The 22058-nt window shown below is 43.8% G+C and overlaps 1 protein-coding gene across 1 annotated transcript in view; it reads right to left on the bottom strand.

Moving 5' to 3' along the window:
- Positions 1–22058, bottom strand: part of SUMF2 (sulfatase modifying factor 2) — an 88797-nt gene that overhangs the window by 39510 nt on the left and 27229 nt on the right. Inside the window, exons 3-5 of the mRNA XM_069226943.1 lie at positions 16992–17106; positions 3744–3788; positions 71–221 (exon numbers count right to left, since the gene is read on the bottom strand). Of these exons, the coding sequence (XP_069083044.1) occupies positions 71–221; positions 3744–3788; positions 16992–17106 (311 nt within the window). The remainder of the gene's footprint in view (positions 1–70; positions 222–3743; positions 3789–16991; positions 17107–22058) is intronic.

Raw genomic sequence — 22058 nt, 5'->3', positions numbered from 1 at the left:
CACCTAAATCACAAACAGGTTAGATAAGACACATATGAACAGCAGTATCAAAAGTGCAAACTGAACATACCCGCGAGGCCGCCTCTCGCTGCAAACTCCCACTCTTCTTCGCTGGGCAGTCTCTTCCCTTTCCATTTGCAGTACGCCTGTGCATCGTTCCAGCTTACCTGGAGCACAGGGTACTCTAACTTCTCCTTAATGCTGGATCCAGGGCCGGAGGGCTAAAGGGTAAGGCAACAACAGTGGTCTTGAAAACACACTTCCAAAGGCAAACAATGTGCTTGGATTAGCATAATGTGTCCAGAAAGCAAAGAGACATTGCCATGGGTTATTAATATTATTATTTTAAAACAATACATAGCAAGAGGACACCCCATGTGATACAGAGTGCTAATTAAAAATTAGACAAATAAAAAAAAAATTAGGAATGTCATAGGCTCATGAGCAGAAAGCAAATTCTTCAATTACCCCCAGGCCTGGAAGGTTGACTCATGGAAGCTCTCCTCCATGGTGCAGTACAGAGCTTCTTAAACAACCAATATTCCCACCCACACCTCCTGAACTAAAAACAAATACCAAGCTGCAATTAGGGGTTCTCCAACCACTTTCGTGAGCAAAATACCAAAACGTGAAGTAGCATAGTACACATGGTAATGCTTCATGCCACTGTTCCAAAGAAAACACATCGCAATTAAAACATTTAATTGAAAACAATTTAATTAAAAACACAACCTGAAAATACATTTCCTATAATTATTCCACTTCATTTTTACAACTGCCAGCCAATGTAACATTTAGGAGAAGGTGCCACCGCCACAGTGGCGACCACCCCACCAGACCTATTAGGAGTTTCTCGCTAGGTCATGAAACCGCCATGAAAAGGCTGGCAGAGAACAAGGTCGCAATCTGCAGGGCAGCGCTCCATTCAGCGCTGCCCTGGCGGATTATGATCTCCGCCACCGCTGGGCCGGCGGATTCACCGATCCTGGTGGTGCTAGCAGAACCCTGGCGGTCTGACCTGCGGGGTCTTTAGGAGGCGGTCGTACCGCCACAGCAGCTGCGGTCCTGACCGCAAGCCTTGTAATGAGGCCCTTAATGTGGACATGCTTAAATCTATTCATGAGTTCTGCACTTTGTTCCAAATAGGTGTCCTCTGTGTAGTCTAGGCGTGAATACATGAAGGCAGTCAGCAGTGACGCCCTGTGTGGACATTAGCAAAAAGAACAGATGATAAACAAATCAAACATTAAACCTCAGTCACAGCACTAGGTTTAATCCATCGTTTTTTGCTCCCACGCCCCTCCCACTGTATGGACCCAGCCATATGCAAATCAGTCTTGATCCTGCTCCCCAAGGGAACAATCCAGCCAGAACGGCCAGGCCATACCTGGACTGGAAACAAGCACCCTAGGACCGGGTTTGGGGTATCATCCCTCATCATCCAGGCTAGCTTGAATCCAGTGGCACAGTAAGCATGCCAGTGCATACCCTTCTCACTTAGGGCGACAAAAGCAAAAAGAACAGATGGTGGACGGAATGCTGAACAAATCATCCATGTGTGGATATGCAAAGAACAGGAAAAGTCTGACCCTGGACACCATCCTCGTTTAAGGGGACAGCGAGAAATCAGAGTGAACATTAACTTTAGACACCAGGTTTTTTTTAATTGACCAAAATTAAAACATCTCTTTCCTGGAGTGAGCTCTGAGTGACTGTGGGCTCCTAATGACATTAAAACGTTTGTCAAGGTATAGCTGAAAGAACATAAATCAACTTCTCCCACGATGTTCCTACCCAGTTTGTATGAGCAACTGCACCCTTTTAGGTGAAATTACATTATTCCTTATTATAGATGTATATCATTTTAGTCCTTAGAGCAAGTGTATAGCTTTATTTTGTAGTTCATTTGAACTTCAATATGAACCAGTTGCTGACCTTGGAGCATATTCAATTGCTCCATTATAACTAAGACAAAAGAGCAAAAGTGTGTTTCAATCCTTAGAGCAAAAGTCACATTCAAAAATTAAAGTCAGTTTATCAATGATTTCTGATTTCATATAATCTCTTGTGTTCCACTTCCAAACCTGCTGTCAAATTCAATCGCAACATGTCGCCTTCTGCCATTATAATGTCCACTTCCATTACTACCCATTTCTCTTTCTCAGCACCAGCAGGAACCCTGCTCAAGTAATATTCAATATTCAGCCAACATGTTCATGACTATGCTTACTATAGGGTGGGCAAAATATTCAGTTCAGCTCACAAAATTGATGGGACTTTTAGTGAAACTTGTCAAGAACTCTACGTTAAAGAGTAACACGGAGTTCTGGCCAAATTTCGCCAATCGATGTTTTGCAGAATTTTTCTCCTGTAAGGCTCCAGAATATGAAAGCTGACGAGCGGGATTTGGCATTGCCTAGCCCAGTTTTCCAACGTGGGCAGTCAACTGCATTTACGGTCAGAGGGCTGTTATTCAAGTAGATTTGCTGCTGCTGGACTACATCTTCAACTTGAACGGCAGCAAAATCAACTTGAATGGCTGCGCGCTCTTGTGCAATGTATGGTGCAGTTCGTGTTGATTTTCAGTGCTGTTCCTGCAACATCAACACAATTTTGATTAAATACGGGCAATCATTCAGACAATAAGGGCCTCATTACGAGGCTGGCAGTCTTCAGACTGCCAGTCTCACATTGGCTGTGAGGACTGCTGCTGCTGTGGTGGTGGTTCACCCGCCACATAAAGACGCTGGCGGTTAGACTGCCAGGGTTCTGCCAGCACCCCCAGGATCTGGTGGCAGAGATCGTAATCTACCAGGGCAGACCTGCATGCAGTGCTGCCCTGCGGATTACGACCTCGTTCTCCACCTGCCTTTTCATGACGGTTTCACTGAGAACAGGTGCAGGTAGGGATAGGGGGTCCCCTGCACTGCCCAGGCACTTAACATGGGCAGTGCAGGGGTCCTCCTGCCCAGCACTGTTACAATGTTCACTGTCTGTCTTGCAGACAGAAAACATTATGAGGTTGCTGGCGCAAATGTTTTATTGCCAATGGATAACCCTTTGAGATCTTCAAAAATTAGAGCCTGGTTTTAAATATATGTTACAAAAAAAAATTAGAGCTTCACTACTACCACCATTACCATTTTTAATACCGCTACAATCACCATTGCCAGTAGTACCATTCCAACCAACTCTATCACTGCCGTAACCACCACTACCAAAACTATCACATGACCATCAATGCAGCCACCATCCTCACCACTATAACCAACATCCCCGTTACTATCAGTTTGTGTGTTTGTAAGAGAAAGGGCAGTGTGGGCATTAGTGAGCGTTGACACTGTGTGTTTGAATTATGTAATAAAAGATGGAGACCTACTGGCTTTGAGAAAGATTGTTAGTATTTGAAATTCCTTTCCTAGTTTTGTTTTGCCCATTACTCGTTTTGATTGATGCAAAACAAACAACAACTTTGATTACTGAATACAAAAAAGTTACATGTAAACAATGTATTCAAGATAGTTGTTGTGCAGCTTAGAGTGATCCAGACATGACTCTCCGATATAAGGAAACACCCGCAAAACCCAACATAATGCCAAATGAAGCATCAGTGTGAATGTGATAGATTCTTTACATTTCAAGTATTCGCTGGTCCATACGTATGGTTCTGATTACATCCACTCAGCATTGTACTGGGATGCACTTCCTGAATTGTTCGTAAATAAGACACAGAAACCTCTCACCTGACGCCAAAATGCTTTCTCAATGGGAAGCCACCACGGAGCAGACTACAATGAAAAACAATAATATTAGGATGCAACAACAAAATAATGAATTTCCATTTTTCCAAAAATCTTTAAGTAGAACATGTATATACAATTATTATTGTAATAATAAAAATCAGTCCTCTTCTTATTGCTAACATCCACGAAGAGATTAAAAAATACAGCAGCCAATTCTGAATAACAGAAATGGTTGAAATTAATAAACAGCACTAGCCACAGTAGCCACAGAGATGTCCTCTCCGCCCCTAAGACTTTACAGGAAAAAGTTAAGGGCTCTGTTTATTAGATATAATGAGATACCTTGGCCAGGTCCAGTATTGGACGAATAGGTAAATTCAGCTGCTTCTGGTGGTATTTTATTTTTTAATGTAGAAATATTATATTTATGTCTACGGCATATCAGCATTCATCATATACCGTTTTTACACTGTACACAAACATATGCATACTGTAACAAGCTTTATCGTGCCTAAACAAGAGCTATTGGCTTTGGCAATGTGTTTTTGCCATGTTGTACACCACTGGGGCTGCTGTTCAGCACGGCTAAAAGTTAGTGTCGTGGAGTTCTCTAGAGTGGAGTGTGTTTGGCTGAATTTGTTAGAGTAGAGTGTTGTAGTGTGGAGTAGGGGGGAGTGAAGTGTCGTTGAGTTGAGTAGAGGGGAGTAGTATTTAGTGGTTTGCGTCAGAGAGTGTCGTAGAGTGGAGTGTCGTAGGGTCGGATGGAAAAGGGAAGAGTGGATTGAGGTGGTGGTGAATTGGATGGGAGTAGATAGGGGTGGATTGGATCGGGATAGAGTGGGCTGGATTGGAGTGGATGGGGCGGACTGGATTGGGGTGGATTGAAATGGGATGAGTTGGATTGTATTTGGTGGAGTGGTGTGGGGTGGATTGGCGGGTGGGCAGACAGATTGGATTGATAAAGGTGGGATGGGATGGATTGGATTAGAGTGGGGTTCTTTTAAGTAGGGGGAGTTAGAGTGGAATAGGGTGAGTTAGAGTAGAGTAGGGTGGCTTAGACTTGAAGGAGGGGGTGGATTGGAATAGAAAGGGAGGAAGACTGGACTGGATTGGGGTGGGGTGTACTGAACCGGTGTCGGTGGATTAGAATGAGGTAGAGTAGATTTGATTGGAGTAAAGTAGGGTGGACTGGATGGCAGTAGTGTAGGGTGGACTGGAGTGGGTGGGGGTTGATGGGGTGGATTAGATTGGAGTGGGGTTGATTGAAATGGGGGTGGTTTGGATTGGGGTGTGGTGGATTGGATGGGAGTGGGATGGATTGGATTGAGTGGGGTGTACTGGACTGGGCTGGGGTGGATTATAAGGAGGTAGAGTGGAGTGGATTGGAATGCAGTGGAATAGGGTGGATTGAAGTGGGGTGGTATGGATGGGGAGGATTAGATTGGAGTGGGGTGGATTGAAAAGCTTATGGATTGGGTAGGGGTACAGTGGGGTGGATGGGAGTGGGATGAGTTGGGTGGAGTGGGGTGGTTTGGATTGGGGTGTGGTGGATTGGATGGGAGTGGGATGGATTGGATTGAGTGGGGTGTACTGGACTGGGATGGGGTGGATTATAAGGAGGTAGAGTGGAGTGGATTGGAATGCAGTGGAATAGGGTGGATTGAAGTGGGGTGGTATGGATGGGGAGGATTAGATTGGAGTGGGGTGGATTGAAAAGCTTATGAATTGGGTAGGGGTACAGTGGGGTGGATGGGAGTGGGATGAGTTGGGTGGAGTGGGGTGGATTGGAGTGGGATGAAATGGATTGAGTGGGGTAGAGTGAAGTAGGCAGGAGTGGGGTGGAATGGAGTGGAGTCAATTGGAGAGGGGTGGACTGGGTTGGTGTTGGGTGTGGAAGATTGGAGTGGATTAGATTACTTTACAATGGGATGGATTGGGTTGGAGTGAGGTAGATTGGTTTGGGGTGGGTGGATTGGAGTGATGCAAATTGTTTTGGATTGGAGTAGATTGTTTTGGATTGGAATGGGTCAGATTGTTTTTGAGCAGGACAAATTGGAGTGCTGGTTCTTTTGGACTGGAGTGGGGCCGACTGTTTTGGATTGTAGTTTGGAAGAATGGAGTGGGAGGGTTGGATTGTGGAGAATTGGAGTGAGGTGTGGTGGACTGGATTTGTCTGAGGTGGATTGGACTTTAGTAGGGTGGACTGGAGTGCGGTACATTGGGGTGTTGTGCATGATTACGTGTTAAAGCATCATTTCAGAAATTACACCTAAGAAAGCAATAATGTTGCATTCGTAATATTTAGAACAAGACAATCCTCATCTTTTGAGTACAGCGCCCACAAGCAAAGACACTTCCATATTGTCTGAGAGAGTTATGACAGTTGGAATAACTGTGTCCCCCCCGTTTATATATATAGCTGTCATGCTATACCATGCTATGCCAATAATAAATGGCTGTTATGCTGTCCGTGATAACTAATAGAACCTTGTGAGACTGGTGGGAAAGAAATGCTTTTAGGGCTAGAAACACTGCCTTAAGGTCGAGGTAACTGATGTGTAGAGAGTGGAGACTGGGATCACAGAGACCCTGTACTGTGAGGTCTTGAAGGGGAGCACCCCAACCTGTGAGTGATGCGTCTGTGGTTAGTGTGACCTGAGGCACAGGGTCTAGAAATGGCCGCCTTTTCAGGAGGTTGGTGGTGTTCCACCATTGCAGAGAGCAGCAGTCTGGCGGGCTAAAAACACTAGATCTTCCAGGTGACCCTGTGACTGAGACCACTGAGGAGACAGACATTGCTAAAGGGGACGCATGTGAAGTCTGGCACTGGGAACTATGGAGATACAAAATACCATCATCCCCAACAGGCGCATAATGGTACTAACTGAGTAAATATGGTTTTCTTGAAATTGAGGGAGTAGAGTCCGAAAGCTCTAGATACGAGGTGGTTAGGGGTAAGCTAACCCTAGTTCTGTGTTCAAGACGACGCCTAGATAAGGTTGTACTTGACTTGGAAATGTTGAGAGTGAATCCCATTGTGTGAATGAGGTCCACTACTAACAAGTGTGTTTTTGGTACTGGTGTAACGTGCTGGCTTTGATGAGCCAGTCACCGAGGTAGGGGAACACATGGATGTTTTGCCTTCCGAGGTGTATGACAACCTCAGCTAAACGTTTTGTGAAGACTCTGGGAGCGGTAGTGACTCTGAATGAAAGGACCTTGATCTGGTAGTGCTTGCCTGCAATGACGAACCTCAATTTCGATGTGAAGGGTGAATTGGAATATGAAAAGTAGGCGTCTTTTAGATCTAGGGCTGTCATAAAGTTGCCTTGTTGTAGGAGTGTAATAACGTCCTGAAGGGTAACCATGTGAAAATGTTCTGACATGATGTGCTTATTTAATGGTCTGAGGTCGAGTATCATCCTGAGAGAGCCGTCCTTTTTGGGGATAAGAGAGCACAGGGAGTATACTGCTATGGCCCCTTTGAGAAGGAGGGATTGAACCACTTGTTTGAGAAGGATCAAGTGTTCCTGAGATTGCCTGTGATTGCAAGGGGGAATACTGGGAGGAGAGGTGGTAAGCTCCAGACAATAACCATGTTGGAAAATGGAGAGGACCCACTGGTTCGTGGTAATGTTGACCCAGTGTGAGTTAAAAAGTTGGAGTCTTACCCCAACAGGTGTAGGATGTGTGGAGGGGAAGGTGAATATAGTCACTGTTTGGCAGTGGAGGAGGAGCCCGGTGAGGTGGAGCTCTTTCCTTGACCTTTGTTACTGGTACCTCTATAAGAGCCTCAGTAATAGCCCCTCGAATAAGCGGACTGAGACTGCCTAAGGTGTGAGGTCGACACCACAGAGGTGGAGGGCTTGTAGGAGCCTCTGAACCCAGGACAACGAAAAGCGCCTCTTTGCGGGGGGGATTAAAGGTCACCTATAGCCTTTGAGGTGTTGGTGTCTTTTTTAAATTTCTCATGGGTGGTGTCCAATTGAGACCGAAAAAAAATGCTTCTTGTCGAAGGGCATATTAAGGACTGCCTGCTGGACCTCTGGTTTAAAACCTGACCAACTCAGTCAAGTGTGCCTTCAGTGAAGGACGCTGGAATTGATGCTGCGTGCTGCTGTGTCAGCGGCGTCCAGGGCGCACCGCATTGCATTATTCAAGATTACGTGCCTCTGCAACTATCTGCTGCCCCCTTTTACACTGCTTATCTGGTAAGAAATGCAGGAGGTCCTCTATTTCATCCAAGTGAGCCCGGTCGTACCGGGCTAACAAGGCTTGTGAGATGGCGGTACGCCAGTGATTTGTGGCCTGTGCCGCAACTCTCTTGTCGGCAGCATAGACTTTCTTACTCTCCTCCTCAGGGGGAGTATAGTCCCCCAGTGGCCTGACTATTGGCTTGCTTACGAGCAGGGCTGGCTACAGTGGAGTCCGGTGCGAAGCATGCCAGGGAGCACTGCGAGATATTGAATGTCCCTATGGGTGGTAGTTAAGGGTATCAAACACTAAATTCTGCTCGATGGGGTCTTTATGCAACTCCACGTTGGGGAACGCAGCTGCCCTAGCCACTACCTGTTCTTATGAAGTAGTCTCTTCAGGTGGTGAGGGGCATGCAGTGTAGAGGCCGGGATCATTAGAGGGGATAGGGTCAGGATCATTAGCAGCCCAAGGATATGGGTCTTGAGGCCCACCTAAATTTCCCCCAGCAGTTAACCGAGGAGGACCCTGAGGACTGTAATCTCCCTGTGTGGGTGAAGTAGGAGAATGAGGAGGGGATGAAGGTAGATTTGATGGTGGAGATATAAAGAAGGAGGCAGAGGAAGTGGCAGAGGAGGAATAGGTGGTGGTGAAGGCCTACATGGTGAACTGGTAGTCTTGTCATTGGTCCTCTTTTTGGCTGACAGAGAAACGTTCAAAGCCTCCCGGGATGAAAGTTTCTGTTTCAGAAGCACAGGAGAGGACGGTGTAGCAGTAATACGTCCTGTAACCTCCTGTATTTGGAGATGGTGCTGATGAGCACCTATGGTTTCCAGTATGAGCACCACTGGAGAAGGACTAGTAGAAGACTGGTCCCAGTCTCTTTGTTCCGATGATTCAGTTCCGATGCATTCAGCACCAAAGATTTTGGTCGGTGCGGTTTAGTCGGCACCAAAGTGAAGGATGCTGGTTTTCGTCTCGGTGGCGAGGACTGAATCAAAACGGAGACGATCTCTCGTTCCGAGGAAAACAAAGTAAAAGTCAAGGAAGGAGCCTTGGGCTTTGTGGATAGTTTTGGGGCCGAGCCAGAGGGCGGGGCATCCAAAGTAGCCTTTAGGTACCAACCATGGCCGGGTGGCAATGGCTGACCAACGACCTTGAGAAGGGGCTGGAAAGTCTTTTTAACTGTCTTATGGTGGGTCGGAGGAGCCACAGTACTCACGCGCTAGGCTGAGGTGATCCTGTGACTTTTGATGTCCGACTGGGCGTCCAAGTCCGAACTGACTTGGATAGAGAGGGCTTCTTCCTCCTGTGCAGGCTCCTCCTGAGCGTGCTCCTCACCCAAGATGTCTGGGGTGTCGTCCGGAGTCTTGTGGGCCATTTCCAACCAACGTCCTCTTTGGTCTCAAAGGGTCCTCTTGGATCGGAAGGATTGACAGGCGTCGCCGTCAGCCTCACGATGATCGGCGAAAAGGCAGAGATTGCGTACGAGATGCTGGTCGGTGTGAGGAAATTTGGCAAGACATTAAGGGCAGAACCAGAATGGAGTCTGTTCCATCCGGTCAGCATTTCTTTTAGTGCCATGTGGAAGGTAGGATCGAGTAGGGCCTTGGTGGTCCGAGGGGTGAGCAGTCGGTGCCTGTCCCAACAAACTGAGGAGAGTGCTGAGATAGAAGAAGCGCGAACAATACTTTTGAACAAAGGTAACATGTGGGAGGAAATCGAACCGGAGCAAGTCAAAAGATGGAGTGGAGACACACACATCCGAAGGCGGGCAGAAAACGATCTAACAAAGGAGTCGATGCCCAGATGCAATATCACCAAGAGGAGGAGTCAGTCAATCCTGTGACTCTGAAGACTTCTTCGAAAAAAAACAACTTGAATCACTCGGGACCCAACACTAGATGGCAGGAGTATGCAGCCACACATGCCACAGAACACATGTTTTTGATAGCCACACGCCTTCTGTTTGCATGGCACTAAAAGTTAAAAAGAACAAAACTGTACCTCAATCACGTTGGCAGCTGTGCTCGGGCACTGATTAAGTTGAATCAATCAGCGTTTTGTCCCTCCTCCACAGAGAGGAAGGAAAATAATACTAGGCCTGCAGTGACAAATTACGAGGCTATAAAGAAGAGTGCCAAGAAAAACAAGATATGCTAAACCAGTGGTTCCCAACCTTTTGACTTCTGTGGACCCCCACTTTATCATTAATGGAACCCAGGGACCCCCACTGAATCATCATGGGAATCCGGGGACCCCCAGTGAGTCATTACTGGAAGCATGGGCCCTAATTTGTCAATATTTTTTACTTTTCTAAGCAGTCGCGGACCCCCTGAGAAGGCTTCGCGGACCCCCAGGGGTCCCCGGACCACAGGTTGGGAACCACTGTGCTAAACCATGGGCGGACTCCAAGCCCTTACTATTAACAAGAGTGCCTCACAAGCGAAACGTATGTGCTGGCTTGACCCCAAAAAAACTGCTGAAACAGATTAAAATAAGGAACCCCCCACGAGACTGCCATCACCATTTACTCATGTAAACCAGCAATATAAGTTATTAGACACATACTGGTAAGAGCTGACTTACCTATTAACATACAGCAATCAATGTTTGAAATAGATCTGTAAATATTTCTGTGACACTGCAATTCCATATGTGCCCGTTTACAGGAGCAAATGGAGTTGAAACTTAAGGATGCTGGTTAGTCAACTTAAAAGTGGCATACTGTGGAGAAGAGTAGTGTGGAAAGGCATAGAGTGGCACAGAGTGGAGAGGCGCAAAGTGGAGTAGAGTGGTGCAGAGTGGAGTGGCATAGTGTTGAGTATGCATGGTGTGGTAGAGAACTGCCATTACAGGCAACATATTTTCTACTGAAATGACCATTACATTTGCACAAACATACAGTTTTACTGATACAACTATATGGCGCACAAACAATAATATCTGATATTGATTTGTTTTGATCGCACTAAAATATTTGCTTCCACCACATTTCTGAAATACAAATAATGTGCTTTCCTAATTCTGATATAATCTGAAATATAAGCACAATTCATTTATAGATATTTAAATTTTGTTGTGTGCTACAAAAACCAATTTCCTTTCACAAACACCAGATTGTCAGATAAATACTGTTGCTTTAATGTCACAGAAGGAAAAGTAAACACCAAGCTCTCTTGGGAGACAGAGCTTGCCGTTTGACCTCTGTCTTTGAAAGCACAGCAAAGGTGACAAGATGAGAACAAAATTAAAAAGCATGTTTACAGAAAGCGAGCACTTGTGGAAGGATACAGTAAACAGGCCATCCTCCACGGGAGCAACTAACTCAAGCTGGACAGCCTAAAACAAATAAAAACAGCAAACAGAAGGCAACTGTGACTTGCAAAACACAAAGCCAACGGTCAGCAATGGGTGGAATGCATTCCCAGGAACGTTTTCAGAATGTCCTCACGATAACTTTAGCATAGGCTTCATCCTAAAAATCTTTCTGGCTCAAATTATTCAATAGTTACTGAAACCCAGCGACATGTTGCTGCACAGTGGAAGGCCTTTCGCAAAGGTTGACCATTCAACTTTTTGTTTCTTATTCCTGTATTTGGGTTTTAAATGTTGGATTGGAGGGTGCTAGTTCTATGTGCCAAGGAATTCCTATGTTTTATCACTAGATTCCATGCAAGGAGAGAAGCTAAACCACGGAGTTGGGTACAGGCAGCTCTGCGCGTATTTCTAGAGTCATTTGAAATGCACCAATCACAACCTGGAAAATTGTCTTCATTATATTGAACTGGTACTAATGAGGTGAAATCTTTGCTCAGACAATGCGTCATAAAAAATGACAAAATAATGTAATACTGTCACAAACCGTGCTGCATTACTGAACTAGAAAAGGCATGGATTGAGCAGGAGGTCATGGCACTCCAAAATGTCGCAGAAGAAGCAACAATATGATTAGGCCAAAGTTGAAGTGATCTAATCAAATGAGGTACATAAACTAAATACCAAAACTTGATTACACCAGCGACTACTTGTGGTTGATGTGTAAGGGAAACCTTGCAGTTTTTAAATAGTTTGCGGAGTCAATAACAATAGCCTCAACTTGTGGCTTAGATGATCTTAGGTGATGTTAAAAGTTGGTCAAAAACATTGGGTAAAAAACTGAAGCCAGACAAATGGAGATGGGAAACAATTATCAAGAAAGAATAGGTAAGTAAAGTATATATACATGTATGGGAAAGAGAAATTTAAATAAAGTGGCTATAAGGGGTGTTACTGTAAACAAAAATGGAAAAAAACGTAGTAAAGTAGATATTAACACTTCTATTTACAAGTAAAAACATATTTACACTGAAATTAAAATTTTACTCTGATTTTAATGTCAAAGAGAAAATAGAGTGCCAAAATTAATCACTGCAATATTATTTATCTAGGTATGAAATTAGAAGGAACCACAGTATTCACATGGAACCTAGAATGCATTCGAGAAATCTGTAGTCCCACTTAATTTTTTATCATGTTCAAACAATTTATACTCACCTACCCCTAAGGTCTATTGGACCAACTTAACATTCTCCTACGGAAGTGACCAAAGGGAACTGGAACTTGGACACCTGCTGCAGAGCGGGTGCTCCTTATACGCGGGAGCAATACTCGCAGGCGATGGAGCAGATTTGTTAATTAAAGAAATTGCTAATGATTAATGTGTGTTTATTAATGAGAAAAATGCATAGAAATGTTAATATTAGAAAATAATGTGTACAATTGAAAATGTGCCCTCGGAGAATGGTCACCATGTGTATTAACAGATGCAAAATAATGAAAAAGGAATAACAAAATGTACTAATATGTCATAACAAAGTGTATAACCTATGTTTTATGTTAATTCATATTCTTAAATTAGCCGGACTAAAGGCATGGTTTTGCTGGGCCTTGCTTGCTCATAATGTGGAGACTTCGGAAAGCTTTGCGAGGACTGGTAACTGGAAGGAGAAACTTTGAACTGTTCAGAGTTCAGGCGGCTTAGCTGGAACATTCTGCAATGTACCAACGGACAGGAGATGATGCAGACAACTTGATACAATTATGTGTAGTGTAGGCTAAATGTCCTTTCACAGGACTTGAACAATAGAGGCACTGACTAAAGACTCGTATGCAACAATTTCGTTACCTAAAGAGCAGAATGATGTTCTAATCGAAAGAAGACCAATCAGTTTTATGGCACATAAAGCATATGCAAAATTAGAGATTTGGTAAACAAACACTATAGGTTAGAGTCATAACTTTCGATGGACTGACCAATTAGCAATTATTGGGATGGACTGGGAGACCCTAATAAAAAGTCATGACAAGGTGTGAGATATCAGAACTGCGAGGAGAAAGTTGATGATGTCAGGAGACGCTGTCTGAGGTGCTGACCATTGGGCTTATACTCTGTGAGCCTGATCCGTAGTTGACCATTGATGACCTGTGGATGAAGACTGACTTGTTGCTGATCCATCCTGGATAGGTAACTAAGAAAATGTGACTGACTAATTTTGTGCCTTTTCTTCTAGGTACCAACTGCGCTGTTTTTATAGAAATTCTCTCTTAGGTAGATTTTTCCAAATTAATGTTTTTCTCTAAATTGTTTTCACATGAAGACCCCCATGCTAATGCTAATCTTGGTTAGGTAGGCTGTTAGGGGTGACTTGGACAGTGACAAATGACTGACAAACTTTATTGCTGAATTACATTGTTAATGATGATATTCATAGCTTGTGTTGTTGCTTGGTCGCATATGCTATTTTTTCCAAGAGATAATATCTTCTAACTGATGAATTAATAAAGAATTGATTGAATAAACTTTGAACTAACTGATGACCTAGAATTGTAATCAATAGGGAATAAAACTTGTTAACCTTTTCCATGAGTGATGGTTATTTCTGATTAATATGGTTTTCTTTTTGGTTTCTTAAGTGTTTGATATTGATTTATTGTTGTTGATTATTGGTTCAGTGATCACTGCATGACTAGAATACTCCATGCGATTCAAAAGGTTCATCAACCTATACGCGTCCCCTTGTAAGTTTACTTACTAAGGACTGGGCGCACTAGCACAGGTTACAATTAGGACTGAAGTATCATCGATCCCACAACAACGGTAGAAAAGCAGGTCTCTGCTTAGTCAAACAACAACAATATATAAACAAACATTCTGATGACAGCATAATCAGGTAGCTAGAGAGAGCATAAGCACGGAACACTGAGCAGTCAGGGAAAGCAACATAAGACTACACATCACCCCTACCCACAGAACAAAGGGCCGGTAAGGGTTCCATGACATCACAGGTGAAGGGGTCATAAAAGACAGACAAATAAACCAAGGCAGGGGATGACAGGGCGTATGTCAGAGTTTCTGTGCATTTCATATTTTTGTGTATTATTAACAACAGGTAAAACATGGATTTACTCTTGATTTTACATGTACACACTGACATAGTACTAATGCATCTGAAACAAATTTGCTATGACTTATAAAAGTGTGTGTTTTCAGGGTTAAGCTAATTAGGCCTCAATTTAGGCCTAGACGCTATATTTTTCAAAATGGATATCTCCTACTGCATGTACGCTGTTTATTCCTGCAGCACACAGTCAAGCAGAGTCATGTTTTCATTTTTCCATTGATGTTGTTCTTGCGGTTCTCAATGAAACCTTTCCAGCATGGTCACAATAATATTTACTTTCCCAATGACCTGCTCATGCTCATTGTACCCTATTCATTCATAATAATTTACTGTTGTTGATGTAACTAGTTTGTTCTGTCATCTCCACATGACATCAGTATAGAGTGGGCAGAATCAATGTTCACGTAGTCAGATAGTGCTTAGATGCTAAGGCAATATGATGTCACATGAAAACCGTCCTCTGATTTGCTGAGAATGTAATTCTTTTACTCACACCATAACGATTTAGCTGCAGAAAATGGTATATAACCCCTGATTTTGGGGGTAAGCCACGACCTTCTGATGCTATTAGGGATGTTGTCAGTTTCTCTATTAATTCTGCTGCTTACCTTGTTATTAGAATTTTCTGATTTGCACGTTATTCTGTAATGCCCTATTCTGGGAGCCTTCATATGGCATTGATTTCATGCATTTATTATCTTTGTATTGTACAATTAGAATTTGTGTAATACAACTTGTAAACTTTATTCCAGATCTAGATCTCAGTTATTAAGGGTGCCCCTACTTAACTGAATGTATTTTGAATAAGTTGTGAGGTGCTGTGTATTTAGAATTTTTGTAATACATCTTCTTGATTTTATTAATGATCTAGAACTTAGTCACTGAGTGGGTCTTTACTTAAGTGACTGTATTTGGAATATATTTTTAGGTGCCTTCTCTCAGAGACACCCTGCCTCATGAAATTGCCGTTTAATCCCATCTCCAATTTATCAAACTGTGGGCAATTTATTAAAGTAATATTTTGGGGTGTACAAATTTAAGGGTTCAACATCACTAACAAAAACACACAGCGGGAAATCTCTCACCCCCTTTGTGCAATGTAACACAAGAAACAGAAGAAAGACACAACGACTGACATTCACTGACACCTAAATAGAAGGCAAGAGACCGAAGATGCCATCATTTGAAATAAAACATCATTCATGCTCAAAACAGAGCCATATGCACCCTACTTGCCAAGCCTCTAAACAGCTCTAAACCGCTTTTATAGTGCCTGTCAGGAATCAGTCTCCTCAAGCCTTTAAATGCAAAACTGTGTGCTCTCAAAAAAACATATAATTGAAAAAACGTGCACAGAGATCCACGCATAGATTAACATTTAAAAAATACACAAGGTATCCCAGTTCTAGCCTCAAAGTTAAGATACATTACAAAGTCTGGAGCTGGAAGGATATGTGCCCATAATAAAATCATAAAAAAGGGAGGGAGTATGAGTTGCCAGGCTAATGTTCAAACTCAACTTGATATATTTCTGGTTGTAACAACCTGAAAAGGGTGTCAGATTTGTTTCCTGTGTTTGAGGTGCTCACTCACACTAGTCTGTGTAAAAGGAAACTCTTTTGTGAAAGGCTGTGTGTCTATGTGCACCAGCCTCTGCCAATAAACATGAAACCTTTCTCCACTACCCGCGGACCACAATCGTTAATGAGGCAGGATACCAATGCTTGACCAAGGGCGTCAGTGCATTCATCAATGGGGTGAAGAAGCATTCTGGAGGTGCCAAGAAACCTCCTCACACCTGCCATCACAAATGATGCATGGTTCCAATGGATGACCAAGGGACCCAGACAAACACATATGGAGGCAGGGTTGCTGCAGGAGCCCGGGGTTCTTGAAGAGACAGAGACATACCTTACACCTACCAGATGTGAACGAGGAGCGGTTCTAATGAGTTGCGAACGCCATCTCACGCCCACTGTTGTGCATGTGGTAATCTTCCGAAGGATGAGTGATGCTACCTCACACCCTGTTGCAAAATAAGCAAGTTCGGGCTGCTGAAGGCTGCGGTCAGGTAGTGATGAGGCACTAGTTTAAGCATCTCTTTGTCAATAAGGAGAGTCTACAGGGTCCCATAGGCACAGAGAAGTGGAAGAGGTTAGGTGATGGCGGCATGGAGTGGGCAGCTGCTATCTCTGATAGGGAGAAGCGAAAAGTCATTCTAAAATGATCTGACAACACACCCATGCACTACTTACCTTGCAGGGCGACGTCACAAACGTGGGCATCAGTTTTGTCACTACATCGCTGTCTCTTTCAGTTAGACAAGCGGGTCATTAACAAGAAACTCATTGTTCATATATCACCGAATGACTGCGGGATGATCATGTATTTATGATATAAGTTACCAATGCCAGGGACTGCTTTGAACCAAGGAGAAGGTATATGAACTCTACGGGGGTCAGATTGTCCTCTGACAGCAAACCATGTGTCACATCTATTTAGATCTCTCACAGTGTAGCGTAGGATGGAGCGATCCATCCCCATCTCTATTAAAACACTTGAGCACAGATCTGACTCTAAGTAACCATAAGACCACAATGCCTGCCCTCACCTCCAGTTTCTGTGTTACTTTCTTTTTCAGCTCATCTGATACAAAATCCTCAAAGACGAAACTCCATCCGAATACCTCGGCTTCAGATTTATATTTCTTTGCCCGAACAAACTCCCTAAAAAACAAAGGAACATATACTTTAAATATGTAAACAACAAAATGCAACATAGAAACAAGTGTCAACCACTTTGAGACAATTGGCTATCCTGAATAACTTTCACGTTTTACTAGCCAATCAAACAAAATCGCCAGAGAATTACTTTTTCAGTCACAAATTCAGAACTTTTTTTATGTAAAGAATTGTGCTGGGCAGATAGACAGCAGAGTAATTTTTTAATGTGCATTATTTGGGAACAAAATTATTTCTGCTTTCTGGATAGTGAGGGAACATCCTATCTACAAAGTTATTACCTATATGCCAGCATGTGCATGGCTCATCTTATGGTGGCAAGCAGCTATTTCTGTGCCACTTCTCTACGCAGTTAAGTAGCCCAATGTCATCAATGACACTTTCATCTAGAGTCCTGGCTTGTTAGTGGGCTGTTGTGTTCCAACACTTGGACCTTTCAATTTTGGAAGTATGGGTGTAGATGTCCAAGCATGAAAATTGATGTATGGTTGTGTAAAAAGTCAGGAATAGCTGAAGACGTCGTAGATGACATAGCGCCAATTGCAAGCTACAGGTTGATTGATGTCTGTGAAGATGTAGAAAAACAATGAGCTTGGGTAATAGAGCTGAAAACAGGGGTAAGTCACAGCTTTGTCCGAATGAGGACCCAGATATTCAATAAGAGCGTGCAAATGAAGCAGTATGTAGCTGTCTTCTATTTAAGCCATGAAGCAGATATATGGCACTGTCACCTTTCTACAACAATCAGGAGAGGGGAGCCCTCTCTTTCGCCTCACCGAGGATAAGCGGACCTGAGCCTATCAAGTATGTGCTGCTATTACTGACGTTCTGCACCAGATGCCCTTCGCTGGGCTCCATACTAGAAACATGTGTGATTTTCTCTATACATCACTTTGTCCTTCATTTGAAAATATTTTCTGAAAGCCTTGCCCGAGGTATACGCAACCTAAATTGTCCTTCAGCCTGTTCCGGGAATTTGCAGATAAAATGCCTACCATATGGACATTATCTGATTTTAGTACATGTTTAGGCCTTACATTACTTTAAAAGGTTGTTAACGCTTCAGCTATCGGTTGAGTAATGTTCTCTATTACAGGGTAACAAGTAAATAACAGTAAAATTGTTTACAATAAAAGAGAACTACCACTATTAAACAGATCGTGTGTTAAATCATCAATAAAAAGCATTAGAATATTATATGTTTATTTTGGTAACCTCATAAACTGTTTACAAATAACTAAAACCACAATAAGTGAGCAATTAAGAGGTAGTCTGGTCTAGACTTTTAACAACATTTCCCTTTAGTGCAGAGAGCAATTTCATCTAATATTAATGAACCATGAGCTTCCTGCCCTTTGAACAAATGTAATAATAAATCATATAGTCCGAGACATGTTAGTCACTCAGGCTCAGTTCCCTTCACCAGAACCAATCACTATCGCAGATTGCTCAAATACATGTTCTGTTCTGTGTAACAGAAACTTAGTTCATCTCGAGCTCTGTTCTGTAGAAGGACAATGTCACTCCCACCTTAAAACATACTTACTCTTTGACATTAGGCAAATACCAGGTCGACTAAACTAGATTTTATTACAAGACCGGAGGCTCCTATTATGCAGTCTTTTCTTGCTTTAATTACGAACAGCAGCCAAGCAAGAACTACAGTATCCAGAAACAAAAGAACTACAAAATGACCTCATAGTGTAGTAACCAATGGGATATCACAATGCACTACTAATATCTTAACTGCGAGCAACAAGTCCTCTTTTCTTGCTGCTCGCAGTCAAGATAAGTACCTACATTACTTGCTCGGTTGTTTATTGTGCTTACTGTTATTACTATTGCATTGTGAAACTTGTGTGTTTAGCGCGCGGTTATTATAAGGGAACGCGCGTCCTTTTTTCTGTCCTTCCGACACAGCGTCTCTCAACGGCCGTCTTCGGCCGTTGAGGACGCGCGCTCGAGCGCGGCGCATTCCTTTCAGCGCACGCGTAGCATTCCTCACATTCTTTGGGCCGGCATACCTTGTCAGCTGATACTCGCGTCTTTATTTCCGACCGTGTTTGCTTGCTATTTGAGCATAATTGGCTCACTTTGCCTCGTTTGGCATTCTCAACTCCTGCCCTCGTCTGTCAGTCGACTTCGACTGCATTGAACCGCCTCCCTTGGCTCGGTCCCGCCCCTTCAGACACTCCTTTTTCTTTTTCCTCAAAAAATTAACCCTTCGGTGACCAGTGTGTTTTTACATTATGGCTGGGGAAGAGGATTCCCAGGTGTTTCAGGAGAGTTTGAAGTCCTTCATAAGGGACTCTGTACAGCAGGCAGTCTCAGTTTCCATGTCTGAGGTTACCAAAAAATTTTGAAGCCTCGGTTTCAAAGATGATGTCTTCTTCCAAATTGCCTTTTAATAAGAGCAGGAAACGTGCGACCACTCTCCCAATGACGTCCAAAGGCGTTTCCTCTGGTCCTTCCACCCGAGAGGTCTATAAATCGGGTCCCCCTCCTTCTCCTTTATATATTTCGCAGTTAAGAGACACGGATGACGATGATAATGTTTCCAGCCATGAGGGCGATGTGGACGGATCAGAAGATCCAGTTTCTTATGGGCCTCTGGAGAAAAGGCGTAGAATTTCTCCTCCTGACGGTGGTGACGTACACCTAGTGTCTCACGATTTAGTCGACCATGCTGGTGAACCCTTATTTGATCCCTCCTTCATGGTCCATCCAAATTCAAAGGAGTGGTACCCATCAGAGCATGTGGCGGATTATGTTTCTTTCTTTTTACGTCACCCTCTGGATAAAGCCGCTCGTAATAAACTCAAGTCAGAGTGTCCTCGTCCCTCTCTTCCGGATAATATAACAGCAACTCCGGTAATTGATCCTAACATGCTGATGTTCTTCTCAAAATTCGGCAAGGATCCCAAAAAGGGCGTGGATAGAGCCTGGTCGGGTTGCCAGGACAAGCTTCTTGATTTGGTGGGCCCTCTCACCAGAATTTTTGATTTGGCGGAAGAAGCAAAAATGGATAGTAACCCTATTGATCCGGAGGTTCTTTCAAACTGGGCGCAACGTGCTATTTGTATGCTGGGGAACGCCAACACTCAACTTTCGATTGAAAGGAGGAAGAGTCTGCTTTTAAAGATCGATCCCAAATTAACTTCTCTGGCCTCAAAAGATGAGGGTCCTTTGGCCAAAGGCCTGTTATTTGGAGATTCTTTTATTAAAGATTTGGGCAAATATGTGTCCACCTTTGCCTCTCTGGATAAGGCCCAGCTTTCGATGAAGAAAATTTTTTCGTCTCGGGTTTTTGCCAGGGCCGGCAAAGGCAGGAGTCGCTTTGCCGGCCGCTCCATCAGGAATCAATATTCCAACAGAGACTCCTTCAACCAGCAATCTCAACCTGAATCCTATTCAGGATACAAACCGAAGTTCTATCCCCGTCGTTCAAGAGGCTACCGGTCCAGAGGTTACTCCAGCAGGGGAGACCAAACCTCCGGTAAGTATTTCCGCTTCTGGCCTTCCTCCTGTAGGGGGCAGATTAGCTCTGTGTCTCGATTCATGGCGTTCTCTCACCTCAGATCCCTGGGTGATTCAATCTGTTCAAGGGTACCAGTTAGAATTCTATCAGATGCCAGTTCAGAGTCGCGTCCCTATACCCCTAGTTTTTTCCCAAGAGCAAAACGAGCTTTTGCGCGTCGAAATCCAATCTCTCCTGGCCAAGTGCGCAATAGAGCCTGTTCAATTCGACTCTTCGGGCTTCCTCAGCACCATCTTTCTAGTTCAGAAGAAGAATCACAAATTTCGTCTGGTGTTGAATCTCAAAGCTTTCAACAATTTTATAATCTATCGTCACTTCAAGATGGAGACTATTCTCCATCTCAGGGACATTCTGCTTCACCGAGATTGGCTAATCAGACTGGATCTGCAAGACGCCTATCTCACAGTCCCAATTCATCATTCACACAGGAAGTTTCTTCAATTCCAATGGCAGGACTCTTTTTACTGCTTTCGAGTTCTTCCCTCCGGCCTTTCTTCCGCTCCTTGGTGTTTCACCAAGATTCTCAAACCCGTCGCAGCCTTTCTCCGGTCTCACGGGGTGCGTTTAATTCTCTATTTGGACGACTTCCTTTTGATGGCACAGGACAAAAATCTACTTCTAGATCATCTTCAACTGTGTCTAAACCTCCTTCGCGATTTAGGTTTTCTCATCAATGTGCAAAAGTCGGTTTTAGTTCCGACTCAATCTTTGGAGTTTCTCGGTTTTCGAATAAATACCACTCTATCGGTGTTGCAGCTCCCGCAACACAAGGTTTCATTGATCAAGAAGGAGATTCGCCACTCCCTTTCCCTTCCGCAGATCTCTCTCAGAAATCTGGCACGCCTAGTAGGTCTGTTAGCTTCTTCCATTCAGGCAATCTTCCCAGGTCCTTTACATTATCGAGCCCTGCAACGGCTCAAAATACGTCATCTTCACAAGGGTCTCGCTTATTCGGATCCCTTGGTCTTAGATGCCGAATCCAAAGAAGAGCTTCAGTGGTGGCTAACCCATCTAGATGCCTGGAACGGCAGAACTATCTTCTCTGCCGCCCCAGATCTTGTATTAGAATCCGATGCAAGTCGGACGGGTTGGGGCGCGAGATGTGGTCAGTTCTCGTCTGGGGGCGCATGTTCTCTGAAGGAGTCCTTCTTGCACATCAACAGTTTAGAGATGCTTGCAGGTTCCTTTGCCATCCGCACTTTTGCAAAGAACAGGGTAAGTTGCACCATCCTTCTCAGGATGGACAATTTGTCCGCGGTCAGATACATCAATCACCTAGGAGGTACCAGGTCAAAGATACTCTCCTCTCTGGCAAAACATCTTTGGGAATATTGTCTGCCTCGTCGGATTTCAGTCAAGGCGGTTTTCCTGCCAGGCAGATTCAATACAGTAGCGGATT

The sequence above is a fragment of the Pleurodeles waltl genome, chromosome 3_2 (assembly GCF_031143425.1).
Source record: "Pleurodeles waltl isolate 20211129_DDA chromosome 3_2, aPleWal1.hap1.20221129, whole genome shotgun sequence".
NCBI classification, from domain to species: domain Eukaryota; kingdom Metazoa; phylum Chordata; class Amphibia; order Caudata; family Salamandridae; genus Pleurodeles; species Pleurodeles waltl.
Note: the sequence above shows the minus strand (reverse complement) of the source record. Positions and strands in the feature narration are given on the sequence as shown.